The 19601-nt window shown below is 40.3% G+C and overlaps 1 protein-coding gene and 1 long non-coding RNA gene across 8 annotated transcripts in view; one reads left to right on the top strand and one right to left on the bottom strand.

Moving 5' to 3' along the window:
• LOC112532303 overlaps positions 1-15765 on the bottom strand; it is a 196909-nt gene extending 181144 nt beyond the window's left edge. For 5 of the 6 annotated variants that reach the window (XR_005859160.2, XR_006939063.1, XR_006939067.1 and 2 more), the window contains exons 1-2: positions 15668-15765; positions 14455-14502 (exon numbers count right to left, since the gene is read on the bottom strand). This is a non-coding gene — a long non-coding RNA (uncharacterized LOC112532303). Of the gene's footprint in view, positions 1-115; positions 194-14454; positions 14503-15667 lie in introns of those variants that run through there. The other variant, XR_006939071.1, reaches the window with a different exon arrangement.
• A 112-nt stretch (positions 15766-15877) lies between these two features.
• MAD2L1 (MAD2 mitotic arrest deficient-like 1 (yeast)) lies at positions 15878-19327 on the top strand. 2 transcript variants are annotated; one of them, NM_001277749.2, is made up of 5 exons: positions 15878-16004; positions 16153-16299; positions 16401-16521; positions 17770-17873; positions 18482-19327. In NM_001277749.2, the coding sequence occupies exons 1-5, from the start codon at positions 15929-15931 to the stop codon at positions 18652-18654; spliced, it is 621 nt and encodes a 206-aa protein (NP_001264678.1). In that variant the 5' UTR covers positions 15878-15928; the 3' UTR covers positions 18655-19327. The 2 variants fall into 2 exon arrangements, with proteins under 2 accessions (NP_001264678.1, XP_040554907.1); XM_040698973.2 differs by having other exon boundaries at positions 18509-19327.
• The last annotated feature ends 274 nt before the right edge of the window (positions 19328-19601 follow it).

Raw genomic sequence — 19601 nt, forward strand, 5'->3', positions numbered from 1 at the left:
ATCTATTGTACTAATTTTTTGCAAGCAGTTACTATAAATACCCTAGTATTACCCAGGTATCACCATCTCTTTAAGTACCCTGCACTCCTCTGTGTTCATCTCAACAAATACTCACAACGTTCCCCCTGTTGCACTCCAGACTTCACTGCACAACCAGGAAGTTCCACTCCCTTGGGTGGCATCTTTATGAAAACACTCGCATTTAAGGGAAGTCTCATAGCAAACAAATGGTGTGGCTTTAAACTAATCATCCACTACATTTCTGCATACAGGAATGTGGAAAAAAAGCTCAACAGGGAGGTCTGCCAAGTCTCCCCTGGGATAGTCTTTGTGTAAAAAGGAGTACTTTGGAAGTTAATTAGAGACAGTCTGGTTTTTATATTCAGTGAAAGAAAAGCCAGTTACAGTTAATGGGAATTCAAATGATTCTCATTCAGAATTGTTTATAGTTAATATTACAATTCAGTTTTTCACAGCAAAATAGCAAAATGAACATTAAGAGTGACTAAACAATGAAAGAATCCCACTTATTGGAATTTAATTTTGTTTTAGCAATCCTATCCCTTGTGCAAGAGTTGTGAAGGCACTAGGGATTAATTAAACAATGCAGGAAAGATATATTGAACATATGGACACAACAGAATTTGCTAACATTCACCGAGCGAGTCATTAACACTGGGAACGGAGACCTCCTTTGTGAGCATGCTGCCTCATAGCACATGTGAAAAAGACTCTGGCTACAGTGCCTTTCTCAAGCATACCCAACAGCACAGGAACAGCAACAGACACCCAGTGAAGACAAACATTCACATTCAGGAGGCAAACTTGAATAACTGAACACAGAGGCAGAAATTATATAGCAGCCATCAAACAAATGACATAACTAAGCTTCCAAACAGTGCAGCACTTCAGTTACAAGAGAAGTGCTGCACTGCAGAGCAGAGAGCAGTGAAGAAATCCTTGCAGTAAGCCTAACACTCTCCTACACGCGGTGCTATCAGCTCTGAACCCCAGCTGCACCGGGATCCACAACAGTCCCGAAACTTGTTATAGGACAGGTACCTGTTTACGCTTGTCAATCAGCTACAGGCATGCAAGGAGGAGAGGCCAAGCATGCTGTGGACTGCTACGACTGGGCTAGGAAGAAGACCTGGATAACACTGAAAGTGGGACTGTGAGTGGTAAGGTTAGTGCTGAGCTGGAACAACCTAGCATATCTATGACTACCGCTGTCCTTTACTTGCAAGACAGCTTTATTTACCCCACTTTGGCAAAGGCTCAGCATCATACCATGACAGTGATAAGCTCTACCAGGGCAGCAAAGATCCCAAACTAATTTTGATACTGAACAGTACACTGAGTCAATGATTTTTTTCCCCTTCTACAAAAGCAGCTATTGTGGCCCAAAATGAGCATGAAAAAGAGTTTTCATGGGTAATACTTTATCTCTTCTAATTAAAAAAGGACATAAACTACTAAAGTTTATTTTATCACAGATCTATTATTCTCTACATTCCCAACATTAAAATGATTATTTAAAAATAAATTCTGATGGGCTTCCACTTAGAGTAGTGTTTTTTCTTTAAACATTTGCCCGAACAAAGCTGGAATAAAATAACAGAAGTAAAACTTAATACAATAATAATGGAAAACTACTAGTGTATACTTACATACTTTTTCTAAACTGTGGCAAGAGATCAAGCCCTCTGGAAGCTATGTGAAATCATAGACAGAAGATACGGCGTTATGTTAATATTACTGTCCTTATGTCAATACAGTCACTTTTCCAGGATTAGCAGAAAGCAAAAAAAGTTTCTTAAGTGCCATGTTAAAGCCTCCCAGCTCTGGATCTTGTGTAGCAGTGAATGCTGCACTCCCACAATTCACATGTCTGAGGCCTTTCACTCATCTGACAAAATGTCCCCTACAACACTGCTAGCAACTGAAACACTATGAGGTCTGAACAGATTCTTTCTCAAGCAATGCCCAGTGAGATGGAGAACACACACGTCTGGGCAGCATACACAACTCTCCACCTTTCCTGCTCTTTAAATGTTTCCTACCTAGAATGCTCTTGTATCTTGACCAGCTACTAGTGAGAAAAGTACCTCTTCAGTTTCAATTCAGTACCTACCTACTTCATTGTTGCTACTCATACAGCAAGATGTCAAATGATGAAATTAAAAAGAGGTTTTGTCAAAATGCTGTTTTTACAGCCTGAACAAGTATTCCCTTGTGATGAAAAATGAAAACCAATGAAGTTCCAACGCTATTAATCTCAAATCTCACTCTCTCTCACTGAAAATTTCATTTAATCATATTTACTGTCAAAACCATACTTAGAAAATTTGCATCTAAATCTAGGTCTTAACCAATCTTAGAAGCATCTACTTCTCCACTTTCTCCCATATTTTCCATGAGTTTTATTAATATGACTAGAATACAATTCATAATCCACATAGGCTCATTGTAAATTTTGATGTGACAGCACAGAAATCACATATATTACAATATAATTATTACAAGAAAAAAATCAGGAGATATATTTTTGAAAGTGTGTTTTGTTTTAACTTCCTGTAAAACAGAAGTTAAGAAGAACTTAAGCTGAACAGGCATATAATTGTTTTTTGCTGTTCAGTAAATCCGGATAAATCCAGAAAATTCTATGGACTTTTGTATTTTATGTTCATAATCTTCTGATCAGCCCATTTCCTCCTTGATGAAGTAACTCCTGGTAGATAAAACTTCCTGTAACTTTTCATAGGACATGTACAAACTCAGACTATCGCTATGTCTGTGCATTATAATCTAGTACTTTCCCTTGACTGTGCTCTTGAGACAGAATCATACACTTCAATTGCATGACCTCTGTTTTAATACTACTGACATCAAACACTCCCTATGGGGTTCTAGAAATACCAGCCTTTTAGCATTTACCAGACAGTGCTGACCTCCCTCACACTCTAATGGAACAACTGCTTTTTTCATAAGTGTCAGTTAGAACTATTTCTATCAAACACAGACCCAAATACTGCTAGTCATGATTTAACTCTCAACTTAAATCTTCAGTTAGCAGTGCCAAGATCAGCTGGTGCTTTAATCAAAATGGCACACAATACCATCTATATTTCATGTACATAAATACCCAGTGGATATGAGTTTTTGGAATTTTAAGGAAAAGCATGCATCCAATGGAACTGTTGCTTCAGAAGTGATACCTACATGGTACACATGAATTTTAAAAATCTCTAAAATAAGCAACCTGGAATTCATGGAATATGCAGCAATCAAACAAAGACTGTGGCCTCTCTGGAAAGGGAAAGAACCAAGAGTCACAAACTCTCAACAATGTTGAGAGTGATGTTCAATGTTGAGAATGATGTTCAGCAATGAATATCACCCACCACAAAACCATGGTTGTTTGTTTGTTTGTTTTTTAACTACACAGCACTTACATTGCACCAGAAGTATTTTAAGAAGTAAACTTAAAGAGCAGTAACTAATGACAAATTAAGCAGCTAGGTTCTCAGACTTGTGAATATTAATGAAATTATCTACGCAGTGGGGAAGGATGTTTCAGTCTCAGCATTTACTCCTTAAGACTGTGTTCGGCATCAGTATATACAGAGCGTGGGGATCTTTCCAACCGAATCCTTTACTCCTATGCCCCCTTTCAGCATTAACAGCTGAAATCTTTATTAGATTTACTAATAAAGTGATCTCCTCTATGATAAAATGCACTAAGAACAACTGTGCATAAAAGGAGAAAAAAACCTCTTATTTGCAGGAAATACATACTGCAGCTTTTATAGTGTTCATTGTAAACAAGCAGATCAGTGTACTAGGTCTGTTTACTGAGAAAAACTACTGTTTCAGTAACTTGTAAACAGAAATAGTATGATTACCAGAATAATTTAATGAAAAGTACATTTACTAAAGCATCCAGTTTGAATCACTTAAGTAAAAAGTATCAGGTTATAAATATCCTCAATACTTGCTGCTTCTTGTGAGCTGCAGGCAGACATCTGGCCTCAAAGGTAGTGTGCCAAAGCCTGTCCTCATTTACACAAATGCAGATATAGTATAGCTACATCAGGTTTATTGCTTAGCTGAGCTTGCCTTGCTGAACATTCCATAGGGAATAATGGAATATTACACATCACTCCTGAAGGTATTCTGATGTGGGCTTTGTCATGATGAGGGCTGAAAGTTTTCACTCCATCCTAATCACGTGATGTTATATTTGCTGCACCGATTCACCCAGTATTCAGGGGAACGATGAGACTAGACACAGAAGAGACCCAAGACCAGTAACCCACTATCAGACATCCAGTCATACATTCCATTATAAAAGCACTTAAAATTCTTGCTACTACTGGGACACCTGAAAGGTTAGGGCTTCTGTTTGCTGTTCTGTATTTTGGACAAACATAACCAAAGATGTTTTCATGCTACACAGACGCCAAACTTTGCTGCTTACCCCTCCATTACAACATGCTGGAAGCAGCAGAATCACTACGCTGTCACTGACAGAGAGTTCACCATGTCTCCCTCTGATGAAACAAGAAAAGCAGATGCTTTTGGCAGATTTAAAACTTCTGCCTGAAATTCTCCCATTCAGCCAAATCTCCTAAAAGTCCAGTCTTTCTATGGGGTGTATGAGGCAGCTGGGGCTGTGAACTCTTGTACTGCCAAGAGACAAAGGAGATTCCTTAGTCCCAGAGCCTTTGAGCACAAAGCCCAGAGATGCCAGAGAAACCGCACTGCTCATAGGAAAAAAAAGACAGAAAATTAAAATGACCCTATTGATTTATTAGGCTGCTGAAGCTTCCTCTCTAGAGATGAAACTATTCAGAGAATGGGAAGGAATGACAGATACAGCCCAGGGTCACGCTGCCATCCAGAAGGACATCAGGAGGCTGGAGAAATGGGCTGACAGGAGCTTCATGCAGTTGGACAAGTGGAAGGGCAAAGTCCTGCAACTAGGACAAAATAACCCCTCACACCAGAACACTTATATTATTCTTAGATATGTTTTTGTGTATGTAAGTGCATCTAACATTGTAAATACAAATGAGGAATATTTTGAACTCAACTCACTTGTGACTATCTCACTTGACATTCCATGTAAACTTACACCTTTCCTGGACTCTTACATTATTCAGAACATCGTTTTTAATTTTCCTCCAATATAGACAGATTCAGATGATTTATAAAATCTGCCAGCAAGCAGCTGCCAATTTTAGTATATACATGATTTAGACCTGTTTTCAGTTTAATTGACATATTGCTTATTTGAAACACAAAACTTGGCCATTGAGGGAAAAAAAAACCACTCATTTTTAACAGGATCATGGAAATATTAGCAACAGCAGTCCATAAATCACTAAAAATGATTTTTAAATTCTCAGAGCGTGAGTGATCACTGTGTCAAATAGAATGGAGGTTTGATGGGAAGGGAACATTCTTTTTAGGAACAATGATTTTGCTTCAACTAAAATGAGTGCAGTTATAAAGAGCAATCCAATTCTAACATAAGCCTAGCTTCTAGACTTTCACTGAGTAATACGATTAACAAGATATAAGAACATTAATTATTAAAGCCAATTCCTCAAGCATACAACTAAGTAACAGCATCTTTAGAAAATGCAGGAAAAAAGAAATTCCACACAATCTTATTTTAATGAAGTTAAAGATGTTGATAATTGCACACTACAAATTGGAAGCGAGAATAAGGGAGACCTGCAGTTCTAATTCCATGCTTTTGTACCATTTCCCTCCCCACCATTCAAAGATAACAACAACGAACTCGTAACTAGAAAAAGAAGGAAAAAAGAGTCATAACAGCATTGAGTAGGAATGAAATGCTGGCAAAATCAATGTTAAAAATGAAGGAAAACAATTTAAGAAAGACTAAGTATTTTTTAAACACAACAGCAGTTCCCTGTATCAAAACAAAAGTTGCTGCATTGCATAGGTATTTTGTTTCAAACTGATACATGCTTGCTTTTATCCAAACCTGGCTATAGTACCTTGATGTAATTGTAATGTGACTTCATTAATATGTGGGTGAGGATCAGTTTGTGAATTAGAACCTTATGACATTTTTCAATATGCATTTAGAGTTCCATCAAACATTGAATTGTGAGGGTGAAAAGTGTCTCTCTCCCTTCTCAGAAGCCCCACAAAGGCAAGCATTGCCATCTGTACACAAACGAGTTATCCCCTTGTCTCAGCAGCTCAGACATGAGCTGCTCTCTAATAGTAGTTGCAGTTGATCTTTATGAGCTTTTAACACACTGAAAGTTGGCTAAATCATACTTCATCATGATTTATCATCTCAAGAAATGGGGCCTTTTTAAAATACCTGAACAGTTTGCCAAAATCTTAAAGAAGTCTCAAGATACTATGCAGCCAGTACTTTCTCACGTTATTTCTCCATGCAAATATAAAGCCAATCGTTTTCCAGTTTTGGTTGCAATCAGCACTTGTGCAATACAGCTTACTCTAACTACATACTAAAACAACTCTCTCAAGCAGAGGCGGCTGATGAGTAGTGCCCAGAAAAACATCACAAAACCTTACAAACCTCTTTTACTTACGGCGCTGTGACTACAGCAGCCCCATTCTGAAGAATGAGAAATTGAGGAACGTGGTTAGAGTTAAAAAGAAAAAAAAAAGGACTATGACACAGCAAGCCACGGGTAAATGAGACTGTGAGAATAACTCCAGCGCTTCCTAAGCCCTAGCTTCTTGCTTACTAGTAAGAGTGCACCTATATGAAGATCATCTCTGCCAAGTTATTTTTGTTTACTGCATGTTTTAAGGTGTTACACAAATCTTTTGCTTACTACGCTCACTCACCAAGTAGACCATGTCCTTTGGCGCTAGAGCATCCTGTTTAAAGTTGAAGAATACCTACACAACATGGCTGTTGCTGTTTTTACCTTCAGGTTTTTGCTTAAGTCTGGCTCCAGGTTTGTTACTGTCAGTGTTTTTTTCATATTTTTCATGAACTATCATGTTGTCACTAAAGATTGAGTAGGTATGTGCATCTTATCTACTGTATGCAAAGAACTTGGCTAGATTATTTTTCCCTCTGTAGGAGTGATAGTATAATTTGCTTTGTAAACATAATGCAAAATCAGCAAGGGTAATGTGTAAAAGCCTGCAGGTGAAGAGAGATTATTATGACTTCTAAATTCATGTGCAAGCTGGTTGGCCAAAATGCATTCAAGGACAGAGCAAGGTTATGGCAGCTACACAGATGAAATCTAAACATCATCAGTGTAATGTGAAGTGCATGTGAGGCAGTAACTGCAAATAGCCATTCACAGTGAGATAAAGCCCTTGGCAGAGAGAGTTCAGCAATCTGGTCATGCTGTTGAGCAGAAAGAGCTACACGCAACTTTGGACATGTTGAAGAGAGCACAAAAAGATGCAGGATATTTTACCTAGCAAATGAGCACAGGCAACATGCAGACATGGTGAATTATCCTGGAGCATTTTAGTTGATTACTCCAGTAAGAGAAATAGGGAACATTACACGTTACCACGCATAATTCTGAATTTTACTATCGTGACTTGAGTGTATGTCTTTATTATCATCTCCCACTGGTATCACTTTGCTTTTTTTTTTTTTAACATTGTTTACAATAAAACTCATAAAAATGCATCAGTCATTAGAAAGAAAAATTAAAAGATATTTTCTGACATGAGTTTAATTTAGAGCAGGCCACTCCATAAATTTGAATTTTACTGTTTTAAAAAGTTTATGCAAACTGAAATCGTATGGAAAAGTAGTATGTGAAATAGAAAATAACTGGGCAGCTGGACTGCAGTTCTAGACTCTTTTACTGGTCGAACCTGGCAAAGACTTATTCTCTTCCTTCTCTCATTTATCTCTGAATGGATTTCCAATTCCCTTTTGTTCTGCAGCAGTTTCAACAGATGGGATAATATATATTACCCAGTCAAACCAGCCTCATGCATGATGCCAAGAACGCCTCCCTGGTCATGGGAGGGAAAGGAATGTTTGAATCTGTTCTGGTTGTAAATGTTACTGAACCTGTCTCTTCAATGCTAGATACTTGCTCTGATATTGCAGTATTAAAAAAGTAAACATCAGCATCATCACTGTCACATCTCCTCTACATATAATTAAAAGAAATAGAATATTTCTGTTCTTTAGAACATAGAAATGGCAGCAACGAATGCATTGTCCAGCTAGATGTTGCATACCTGAGCTTCCAGGATTTGTAAATCCTTTGTTGGAAACATTGACTTAAACTGATCAGCACAAGTTTATATCAACTTTCCAGCAAGAAGGGAGTGAACAAGATTGCCAACACCAAGCTGCAGCAGCAGCAAAGGACGATGTTACTTTGTAAAACGTCATACAGTTACACTACACAGTCCCTGAAGAGAGCTTGTAAAGAAAGCAGAAACTATGGGCCACTCTGTAGCTTAAGGAAAGAGCACAACAAAGCAATGACATGACTTTTCAATACAGGCAATCAGTTATTACCCAATGGCTTCCTCTCATCTAGCAGAAGGCCTGCCTATTCTCTCTTCTGTTTTAACAGATCATATTGCACTTCTGCAACAACTGAAGTAACACTGCATGTAATGAAAATGTTTATGTTTATCTTCATGATATTTACGATTTTTTTTTTCACTCTCACACATCAGATCATTGCTTAGGTTGATGTTTCATCACATACAAGTCCAAATTTATGGATTTCTTCATTAACATTTTACCATATCAAAGACACAGCAAAACCTAGAGCAAACAATAAGTAAGCTTTGCTTTAGCTCAATGCATTTTTCTCAGTAGCACAAGTGACCAGAATCATAGAGTAACTACCTTCCCTTGGTCTACCCACGTGCTGTCAGATTACAATGAAGGAAGAGCTCACCTTGAGCAATAACACCATGTTTTCACTCAAATCAGATTTCCAGGAAGGGAGACTGTAGGGAACAATTAGCATCAAACTGCTACTCACATTACTAAGCCATCTGTTTTCCATTCTTACGCTCCTAGCAGCATCAGATCATGAGGTTTGGATGAGGCCATCCATTATGCAGGAGATGGAGATAACTAGCTTGAACTTTCAAATATTGTTCCAATTTTGTTTGGTTTTTTTCCTCCAAAAAACTTTGCCAGTAGAGCCTTACGCAACAAACAAGTAAACAGCCCTTTTGGTCTCATTAATGGCTTAGAAAATAAAAACATTTTATCGAAATTGTTCCAGCAAATCCTTTCGTCACTCATTTTCCTGGCTACTTTGCAAGTGACCCCATGATCTATCATTAAGAGATTTTTTTTTATTGTTTGTATGGCAAACTGGTATAGGACCAGAGAGATTATCCAGTTACAAAGGAGAAATGAAATAAAGATCTTACCCGTATCCTAAGCTCACAAAAGGGCTCCAAGAGGAAGGATCTCCAGATAGAGATCCTTCCTCCTTGGGAGTCAGCCTTTAAATAGGGTCTAGGAGGGGTGGAGCCTGGCTCCCTTCCGGTCACTCAGGTGAAATTGCATTCACCTGTGCCCCTGCAGCTGACTCAGCGCTCACCTCAGGTGGTCAATCAGAGGTTCAGGCCGTGATTCAACTGTTCCCATACATGTTATTTTAAAGAGCAAAGAGAAGTATCCCAAAGACTTTTTCCATGCTTCTCACATGGCAACCTGACTGAAAATGGATCAACAAGTAAATTCTAAGGAAAAAAAAAAATCACTTATTTGCTACTTCATATGTTCTTAAAAATAATTATGAAATACAATATTTCACTTTCCATGTGACCTATATGAGGTGCTTGAAGTACAGTGGTATAAGCTGGATTTTGTACCTGATATGGTCCATATCTAGTTCACTGATGTTCCTGCGGAAAGACATCTTTACTTACTTTTAAGCTATTTATATAAGTATGCAAGTATTGCCTAGATAAAGGTGTTTTCAACAACCCATCTCATTCACAAACTGTTCATGGTTCTTCTGCTATTAATCAACAGAGTAGATGAGTTGTAATGGAAATATAACAGAAAGTTTATAAATCAGGCAATTGTCTCCACATTATTGGATTAGACATTCTAAGGCAGCAAACTAAAATGAGGACAGTTGGCGAGGCGGAGAGGCTCAAGGTATCGTTCCAACAAGTCCTATTATATTTGCTAAAGCATTCTTCCTTCCATACAGGAACCAATACCTTATTTAGAAAGTCATTCTCTCCTGTTTTCTTAAGCTGTTCAATAGTTACAAGAAAATTCTGCATGCCTGTTTTCAGAAACAATCATCATTCTGACATTGGGATAGCTAACTTGCATGGGGATCTAAACAAAGAAAAAAATGCAGAAAGACTCTACTTTTAAAGAAGAAATGAAGGAATGATTCACGGGTTTTTTGCTTCAAATATTTCTAATGGAAACACTGTATGTTTCACAATTTATTTGTCTCTTTAGACATCGTAATTCTGAGGCAGTTCTCGCGACACAATTACTCAAACAAGTCCATCTTGGTTATGAATCGAAAAAGACACAACAAAAAGCAAGCATAAATAACAATTATCATCAAAGACACTATAATTGTGCAACAATACCCTATTAAAAGCCTTTCTGATACTATCAAAGTACATTTGCCCTGCTAGCCCATCTACAGTATTCTTTTGCACCTTAGTACCTGATGTCACAATGACATTCTAATTCTCTGCTGATGTGTCTTTTCAGCTGTTACTTAGAAAAGACCTGTTTTTAATTTAAACTGTGGTATATTTCTTAATAAGTCAAAACTACCTGAGAACTGTAATGTTTTCTATTAATTTATTAATATGAGAACTTCAGATATGACAGGGGTTTAACACAAACTGGATTAAGATGCACCTTTCTTATCATCTGCCTTCAGGTGCTTCATTGGGGATTTAGTCAGAGCTGGATTCAGTGGGTTTCGTATCACCTGTTACCACTGTAACGTGACATCACTGAGCACTGCAAAGTTTTCAAAGCATGAAAAACTCATTCAAGATCTGCTTTTACTGATTCTCTAACAGGATTCCTGTCTTTACTCAAAACCTTTCAAATTAACTGTTCATCAATTAAGTTGGCTTTAGCATAACAACAACAAAAGGTAAATCAAAACAGGGTATTTTTCATCCAGTGTTAAATAAGGAGCTCCTTTCAAAGATGTTTTGGTATTGTTAACCTATGTTATCATTTCAAATACAAGTACCACCACCTATACGGTGGTAGAAATCTGTTTCCTCCAAAGCAGAGAAGTGTTAAAAGAATTATTATGTAAACAAAAGTAACAGCTTATGTATACAGTCCATATTCCGTAAACTATAGAAACTAAACTAGAAAGAAATGACATGCATAAAGGCCCCATGTTAACTGCTAAATAAATATGTATAATTGATATACTCAGTTATTATTATATCAATAATAATTGATATAATCAGTGTAGGTGCCCCTTCACAAAATGCCTTACCATGAGATGAAACTTTCATTGTGCCATGAATATGCTTGATTTTTCACCACAGTCAATGAAGAAAGTCTTATCAAAAATACAAGTGTTTGCATTTATAAAGAATACTTATATACATTTAAAGGCATACCCACAATATATTAACGTTCCTCCTGGCTTCTCAAAGACTTGTCAGTGCCAGTATCTACACATATGTCCTAGCTCTTGGTGTTCAGAACAAGACTGATACATAGTGGAAGAAGCTCTCACTTTATGCACTAAATGTGCCAAATGCACCAGATGGCAAACCATATTACAAAGGGAAATGCCCATGCATAGCCAAAAAGACTTCAGTGTACACACTTTTTACATCTCTTAGAAAAGCAGCCTCTATAATCAAAAATATTTAGTTCAGAGGAAGAAAATTAACCTACAACTTGCAGGGTGCAGGCAGGAAAATAACCATACCTTTTAAAAAAAATCTTACTACAGTTGATTTCTATCACTAACATTTTTATTTTCTGATTTCAGGTCAAGTATTTCCTTCATTCTGGAACACATTTTAAAAACCGGCAAAGAAATGCATCTACAATTCTTTTAAACCCACGTACTCAGTAAAATGAACTTGCTGCAGTTCAAGACTAAACTGAAAGGATGCAAATAACTCATGTGCCTGGTGCCATCTCCTGGTAGCTAAGAGATAAAACCATCAGAAGAACTGCTGTACTGAATGTTGTTTTGTGGTAGTAGCTTTTTAAACTCTCAAAATTCACAAAAGCTATTTCACTACACAAGAAGGCCACTATCAGGATATAGCTTCATTCAAGCTAAGTGACGTTTTCACATTGGCTTAAGTAAAGAAACCTTTTTTTTTTCTCCTTTTCTAGAATAAATAAGGACTTATCTGAATATTTTAAATTTCAAAATAAATTCAGAAGCACTGATAATAGGTAAAAAGACGAGTTATTTTAAAGAGTTTTACACCACTTTCCCCAAGTGAATCCTTTGGAGGAAGCTCATTCATCATAATACAAGTTCTAATACAGTTGATTAGCCCATACTGACTCATTGCTAAAGTCTATTTCTTTTTAATGAACATTTAAGATTCAAGACATTCTTTCCCAGTTGCACTCTTTACTTGCTGTTGACGAAAGAACGGAGCATGGCTACCCATAACAATATCCCATGGTTTACTTTGTAAAATGGCCCATGGTAGCACTGGCCAACATGTTATGAAGTCATTTTGACAGCTGGCACAGGTACCTTATTCAACTTCAGTGCTACAAAGGCTGTTGAAAACATACTTGACCAGCAACAAAAATTAAAACAAACTGATCTTAGTAATACAAAGCCTGATTTTAAAAAGTGCAATATTTTACATTAATTCTAGAGTTAGTTCCAGACAATAATAAAGCAAAGGAATCCTGGCTGAAAGCTGTGAAGATGCAACAGAAGACAGTAAAATGCTAACACACCGCGATCTAAAATTCAGAAGTTTTGAAAATAACACTTGCATAACAAAACAGAGGTGGTACTTGGCTGGGCTGGTATGTTCAGGAAAAGCTTTAGCCGGGAACAACCCATATATCGCTCCCTCCTGTAGCACAGAGAACTAAACAGCTGTAATAGAAACAGTAACAATTTCACTAGAAACCATGGAAGTTCAGCCAATTGAGAAAGGCCTCAGCCCACCAGGCGGTAAGACAGCATCCAACACAGGATCTACAAATACCACAAGATGGACTGAGGGAGAAAGGGAGCAAAAAGTCTAACCTGCAGAACAAGAACAAGCTCAACACTCACCATCAATATTAGGCACAGACAACTTCAGATGGGCAGCATTATGAACCCCCAAATGAGACTCAAAACAATGCACAGAAAATAAGAGAGACAGAGGTGAAAGTACCAGCTCTTTCTATGGGCTAGTAAGTGGAGAAGCTCCCCCTAAAGTGGGGAAGAAAATAGCTCAAGAGCTTGAGATCTACCAGAACAGAAGAACTAAGGCTCTGTTACCCAGGGTAAGATTTCCTTTCTCTGCACAGGAAGAACTGGATTTTACTGAGACTTAATGTGACAATTTGTTAATGTGATAAGAGGGCTTTTGTAACAAACAGAACTTATATTTTACAGACTGTTTTATTATGCTGGCAGGAGAGACCTGTCCACATCGCCCTGAGGGCTAAAAAACTAAACCAAAAAAAAAAAAAAAAGCCCCAAACCTGGGAATGAACTCTGCACATGGATTATTTCTTCTTGTCTGCTGAATGACTACAGGAGCATGAGTAGAGTTGCCTTAAAAAACTTGAAGGAGCAGCAGTAATCTGGATTGTCACAGGTTCATTAACAATTGCCATAGGGAAGCAATCATTAAATGCTGCAGAAAAGCCAAGATAAATAGGGGTCAGTTCCTTCCACAAAAAGAGAATTTAAAAAAAAAAAAACAAAAAACACTGTCATAACATCAAAATGTAATTGAGAAATAGAGCAATGACTAAAGAATCATAAGAGAACCAAATTAAATGCAACTGGGATTTCACATTCCTTATGAAAATTAAGGCTTTAGCATGAGATAATTAAAGCAAGGATAGCCAACTCATGATGTGCCAGAATGTATAACTCAGTCTGTCATCTTCATTCCTAAGTCCCTGCGAGTTGGTCAGGAAGCGGGCTGTCAGACACACAAATTCCCTAACCCACAGCAGTATCCCCGCTGTTCTCCGTGAGAGCCCCACAGCCTCCTGCTTGTCATGCAGCTGGACATGCCCTAAATGTGAACTACAGGCATCAGCAGCACATGGAGCAGGCCTGTTGAGTAACACGACAAAAGGACTTAAGTACATACGTCCCCATCACAGCTTGGTGGCTCCGTTAGAGCACAGCATGGTATGACCAAGTGACGACTACAGGCCTAGATATATGGCACAGTTGCTCTCATCCCCTGGATGTCTGTTGGGGATTTGGGCTTGAGCTGGCAGAAAAGCTGAGTGACACTGACCTGAATGAAGCGATGAACATGAAAGTCAGGTACTGTGGAGCTCAGGATCTGTAACAGAGAAACAAAGAAGATAATTGGAGAATGCAAAAAGAAAAACATACTGTCAGATAAGTAAACCTTCATGGAAGGGAGCTATTGGCAGAAGACAGGAACACCTTGCTTATAGGAGATATTAAAAAAAAAAAAACAGTGAAAATGAAGGAGCTGGGATTGTTCAGTCTAGAGAAGAGGAGGCTCAGGGGAGACCTTATTGCTCTCTATAACTACCTGAAGGGAGGTTGTAGTGTGCTGGGGGTCTGCCTCTTCTATCGTGTGACTAGTGATAGGACTAGAGGGAATGGGTTCAAGCTGCACCAGGGAAGATTCAGGCTGGACTTTAGGAAATACTACTTCTCTGAAAGGGTGGTCAGGCACTGGAATGAGCTGCCCAGAGAGGTGGTGGAGTCACCGAGCCTCGTGGTGTTCAAAGAGCATTTGGATGTTGTGTTGAGGGACATGGTTTAGCGAGAACCATTGGTGATGGGTGAATGGTTGGACTGGATGATCCTGTGGGTCTTTTCCAACCTTAGTGATTCTATGAAGGACCTTCTAGTGAAACGAGTATAAAGTTTAAGAAAAAGAAACAATGTTATCTCATGGACTAAAAAGATCAAGCTTTTTAAACTTAATGAATTGGTCATTAAAAACAAATATGTTGAAAGGCAAAGGGAAACATCAGCAGCTTTGTACTGCAAAAGAAGTTCAAAGGTATAGAAAAAATGCAGTTCTTACCATCAGATTACACTTACAGGAAACATAAGGAATTAGAAGAGAAGCAGTGACACAGTGTAAAAGGGAAAAATATTTCCCTAAAGTGAGAGAAAAAACAGAATGGCAAAATGCAAAGGGTGTTTTTTGGTGTTGAAGCGAGGTGCAATTGAACCTCAGTATATCTGCACGGTCATGTCAACAACAGCTCCTCACCCAGCCGCTGCGCCCGCCTGGCATCGCGCAGGAAGCGGCCCGTCGGGAACCTCAGAGGAAGCAAAGCACGAGAAAAGCCCAGAGGGGAAAGGAAGGGCTCTGAGACCGTTGTGGGACAAGGGAATGGCACAGGGGCTGAAGCAGAATGGCGGGTGTTAACAGCAATCCAACTTCTAAAAGCTGAGCAGAGTGCCTTTCGTACTGAGCACCACCAGAAATCGCCCAGAGAAGTACTTCGGTCTGTTCGCACCTGCAGCGCGCCCCTTCCAAGCACAGAAGCGCCTTTGCAAGAGCACGCACACAGAACAGCACCGCCGTGCACACACGCGGCCACCACAGGCCCCGCCCGCTAACGGCCACACACGCGCACGCGCAGCACGGCAGCCCATCTGCTCGCGTACTCAGGCAAGCGAGCAGAGGTGCGGCCTCGCAGTGCGCCTGCGCGGCAGCAGGCCGAGACAGCCGGAAGGGGCGGGGCGCGATTTGAAGCGGGCGGCGGGCGGGCACCCCTATGGCCGCGCAGCTCAGCCGCGAGCAGCAGGGCATCACCCTGCGGGGCAGCGCCGAGATCGTCGCCGAGTTCTTCTGTAAGGGGATGTGGGCCGTCTGGGGGCGCGGGGAGACGGGGGCGGGGGGAGAAGAGGGTGGACGTGGCGGCTGGCTCCTCTCCTGCGGCCGACATGGCCGCCGGTGGGGCGGCCCCCTCACACACGCCTCCCCGCTTTGTGCGCACAGCCTATGGCATCAACAGCATCCTGTACCAGCGGGGCATCTACCCCCCCGAGACCTTCACCCGCGTCCAGAAGTACGGGCTTACCCTGCTCGTCACCACCGACCCCGAGCTGAAGAACTACCTCAACAACGTGGTGGAACAGATGAAAGGTGAGACACCCCCCCTCCCCCCCTTTTCCGTGCTCCCTTCCCTGCCGCCCCCCCTCCCCTTTTCTCTCACGGCCTGTATTAAATGCTGCGACCTCTTCCAGAGTGGCTCTACAAGTGCACTGTGCAGCGCCTGGTGGTGGTCATCTCCAGCATTGAGAACAACGAGGTGCTGGAGCGGTGGCAGTTCGACATTGAGTGTGACAAGAACGCCAGGGGCGAGAGGTGAGTGACAGCATTACTGTGCCTGCTTCTCCCTACAGGGAGGCACAAGGGAAAGACCACGTATGGTCCCACTGCTCTGTTACCTCGGGGCAACTAAGGCTGCTCTTTCTCACTAAAAGCTGTCAGACCTTACCAAATAAAGCTGTGGGTGCCATTGATGCACCCAAGGGACAGGATGCTATCTAGGGGGAATTAAACAGGCTGAGCAGCAGGCCCAGGTAAACCTCATGAGATTCCACAAAGCTAAGAGCAAGGTCTTGTACCTGGGTCAGGGCAGCCCCTGCTATCAGTACAATCTGGGGGAACGTAAGGATGGTGCATAGCCCTGCTGAAAAGGACCTGGGGGTACTGGTGGATGGCAAGCTGGACGTGAGCCCATAATGTACACTAGCAGCCCCGAAAGCCAACTATATCCAGGGTCACATCAAAAGAAGCATGGTCAGCAGGGCAAGAGTACTCCTCACCTGGAGTACTGCATCCAGACTTAAAATTCTCAGTACAGGAGAGAGACATGGTCCTGTTAGAGCGTGTCCAGAGGAGGGCCACAAAAATGGTCCCAGGGATAGAACACTTCTCCTGAGAGCACTGAGGCTGTTTAGCCTGGAGAAGAGAAGGCTCAGGGGAGACCGGAGAGTCCCCTTTCAGTATTTTAAGGGGGTCTATATGAGAAAAGGGGCAGACACTTTATCAGGGGACAGGGTGTGATAGGACAAGGGTAAAGGTTTTCACTAAAAGAAGTGAGGTTTAGATTGGATATAAGGAAGAAATAAGTTTTGGGGGTTTTGTTTCTCTTTTTTTACAATAAGAGTGGTGAGGCACTGGCACAGGTTGTTCAAAGAGGTGGTGGATGCCTCATCCTTGGAGCCACTCAAGGTCAGGCTGGGCAGGGCTCTAAGCAACCTTACAGAGCTGTAGGTGTCTGTTTATTGCAGCAGAGCTGGACTACATAACCTTTAAAGGTCCCTTCCAACTCAAATGATTCCATGATTCAATTATTAAAATGTTTTGTAATCTGCAGCTAAACAAAGTCCTGTATTACTGCTTGTCTACTGTTTTGCCAAAACTCTCCACCCATTCCAGACAGAAAATACATCCTTAAAAACAGTGAGGTTTCACGAACAACAGCAACTCTACTCTGCGTAACCATACAGCAAACAGACCCCACAGCAGTGTAGCAGAACTATGTTTAAAGAAAGCTGTCAGCATAGTAGATACAAGTTGTTTTCTTAAGTTCTCCCATTTTTCCAGTGCACCCCGAGAAAAATCTCAGAAAGCCATTCAGGATGAAATTCGATCTGTTATCAGACAAATCACTGCCACGGTAACTTTTCTGCCTCTCCTGGAAACTGCCTGTGAGTATTCATAACTTCTCTGAAAGAAATCACACCTCTTTCAGAAAGCTTGAACTAGCATTCTACTAGAATAGTAGAAATTCTTTTCCACTATTTTGTGTTTTTATTACTTGAAATGTCATGTACTGCATTTCTGAGTGCATACTGTTTGGTTAGACAGTCTCGGTTATGTACAGTAGAGAAGCAGCATCAGATAAAGTACTCTAAGGATTGTCCTGTACCGCTTCCTGCACAATAAACTGAAAAGAATTGCTAATGTAAATACTGGACTGTTCTCTCTCTCTCTCTCTCTCTCTCTCATTGAAGCAGCTTCATTTGAAGGTACTAGTGGTAATGTCCCCCAGAAATACTTAAACCTTGCTTTTTCCCCAAAAAGGTTTTGGGGGGAACTTGATGAAACTTAGTATATCTGATGAAGTACAGTTTTCATGAATACTGTGACTACAGGAATGTTAACTAGTATTTGTTTTCATTATTTAACTGCCATTTCCTTTTCTATAGTGTCAGTGTAATTCTGATAACCTTGGTGCATGTCTCCATGCATTTTAACTTCAATCATAGTATCATTCATACATTTGTACTGCTAACTTTTTCCCACTTGCTTACAGGTGCCTTTGACTTGCTGATTTACACAGATAAAGACTTGGTAGTGCCAGAAAAGTGGGAAGAGTCAGGACCGCAATTCATTGCCAACTCAGAAGAGGTTCGTCTTCGTTCCTTCACTACCACGATTCACAAAGTAAACAGTATGGTGGCTTACAAAAAGGATTCTTTTCCCTAAAACTGTTTCTTGTACATATCCTGTCCTCTTGTATAGTTTCTGTTCATAGTGCAGCTATGTTGTGAACACACGATTGCTCTTGCTGAAGTATGGTACAGTATGTGCCTGAGAATGTGATGTAACACTAGGTTAAGTTGGCATTGTTTGAAGAGCTCTGAGGTGTTTATGACAGTATTATGCCTGTTCTTCATGCAAGGTCTGGGTTTCATGACCAGAAATAATCCATACCTAATCCCAAGACTAATTCTAAAGTTCTTACCGTGAAAGCAGCTGATGATCAGGAAAAGGCTCGAACAGATCATAGTATTTTAAAGAAGATAAGACTGCAATTCTGGAGAGAGTGCTGTTCTGCATCAGTGTATGTCTTGCCTTCTTCAGCATCTGCCCAGCATTTTCTGTCTGTATTCTTATTTTATGGAATAAAACTTGAAACTGTATAGTGTTCTCCCCGTCAGAGAATGTGGGAATTTGTATTTTAGATGTTAGAACTCTGTATACCAGCAGTTCAGGCTACTGCCACGAGTACTCTTTAACAGTTATAGAAGATATACCTGCTTCCAAAAACAGAAAACAAACTCAGATCTCAGTAGTTACCTTATCTGTTTCCTCAGTCAGTCACAAATAAAATGCTTTAGTCAATATGAAATCCATTAAACTATATTCATCAATTGTAGTTTGTCCCCACTTGTGCCTAATACTGTTTATGGGAGACTCAGTGATTAATGATGACTTTATCAGATTTGCAGAATGGCTTGGGTTGGAAGCGTCCTATAAGATCACTTAGTTCTAACCCCCTGCTACAGGTAGGGACACCTCCCTCTAGACCAGGTTGCTCAAAGCCTGGCCTGGCTCCCTTCCAGGGAGGGGGCATTCACAACCTCCCTGGGCAACCTGTTCCAGTGTCTCACCACACTCACAGTCAGGAATTTCTTCCCAATATCCAGTTT

This window comes from Gallus gallus, chromosome 4, assembly GCF_016699485.2.
Source record: "Gallus gallus isolate bGalGal1 chromosome 4, bGalGal1.mat.broiler.GRCg7b, whole genome shotgun sequence".
Classification (NCBI taxonomy): domain Eukaryota; kingdom Metazoa; phylum Chordata; class Aves; order Galliformes; family Phasianidae; genus Gallus; species Gallus gallus.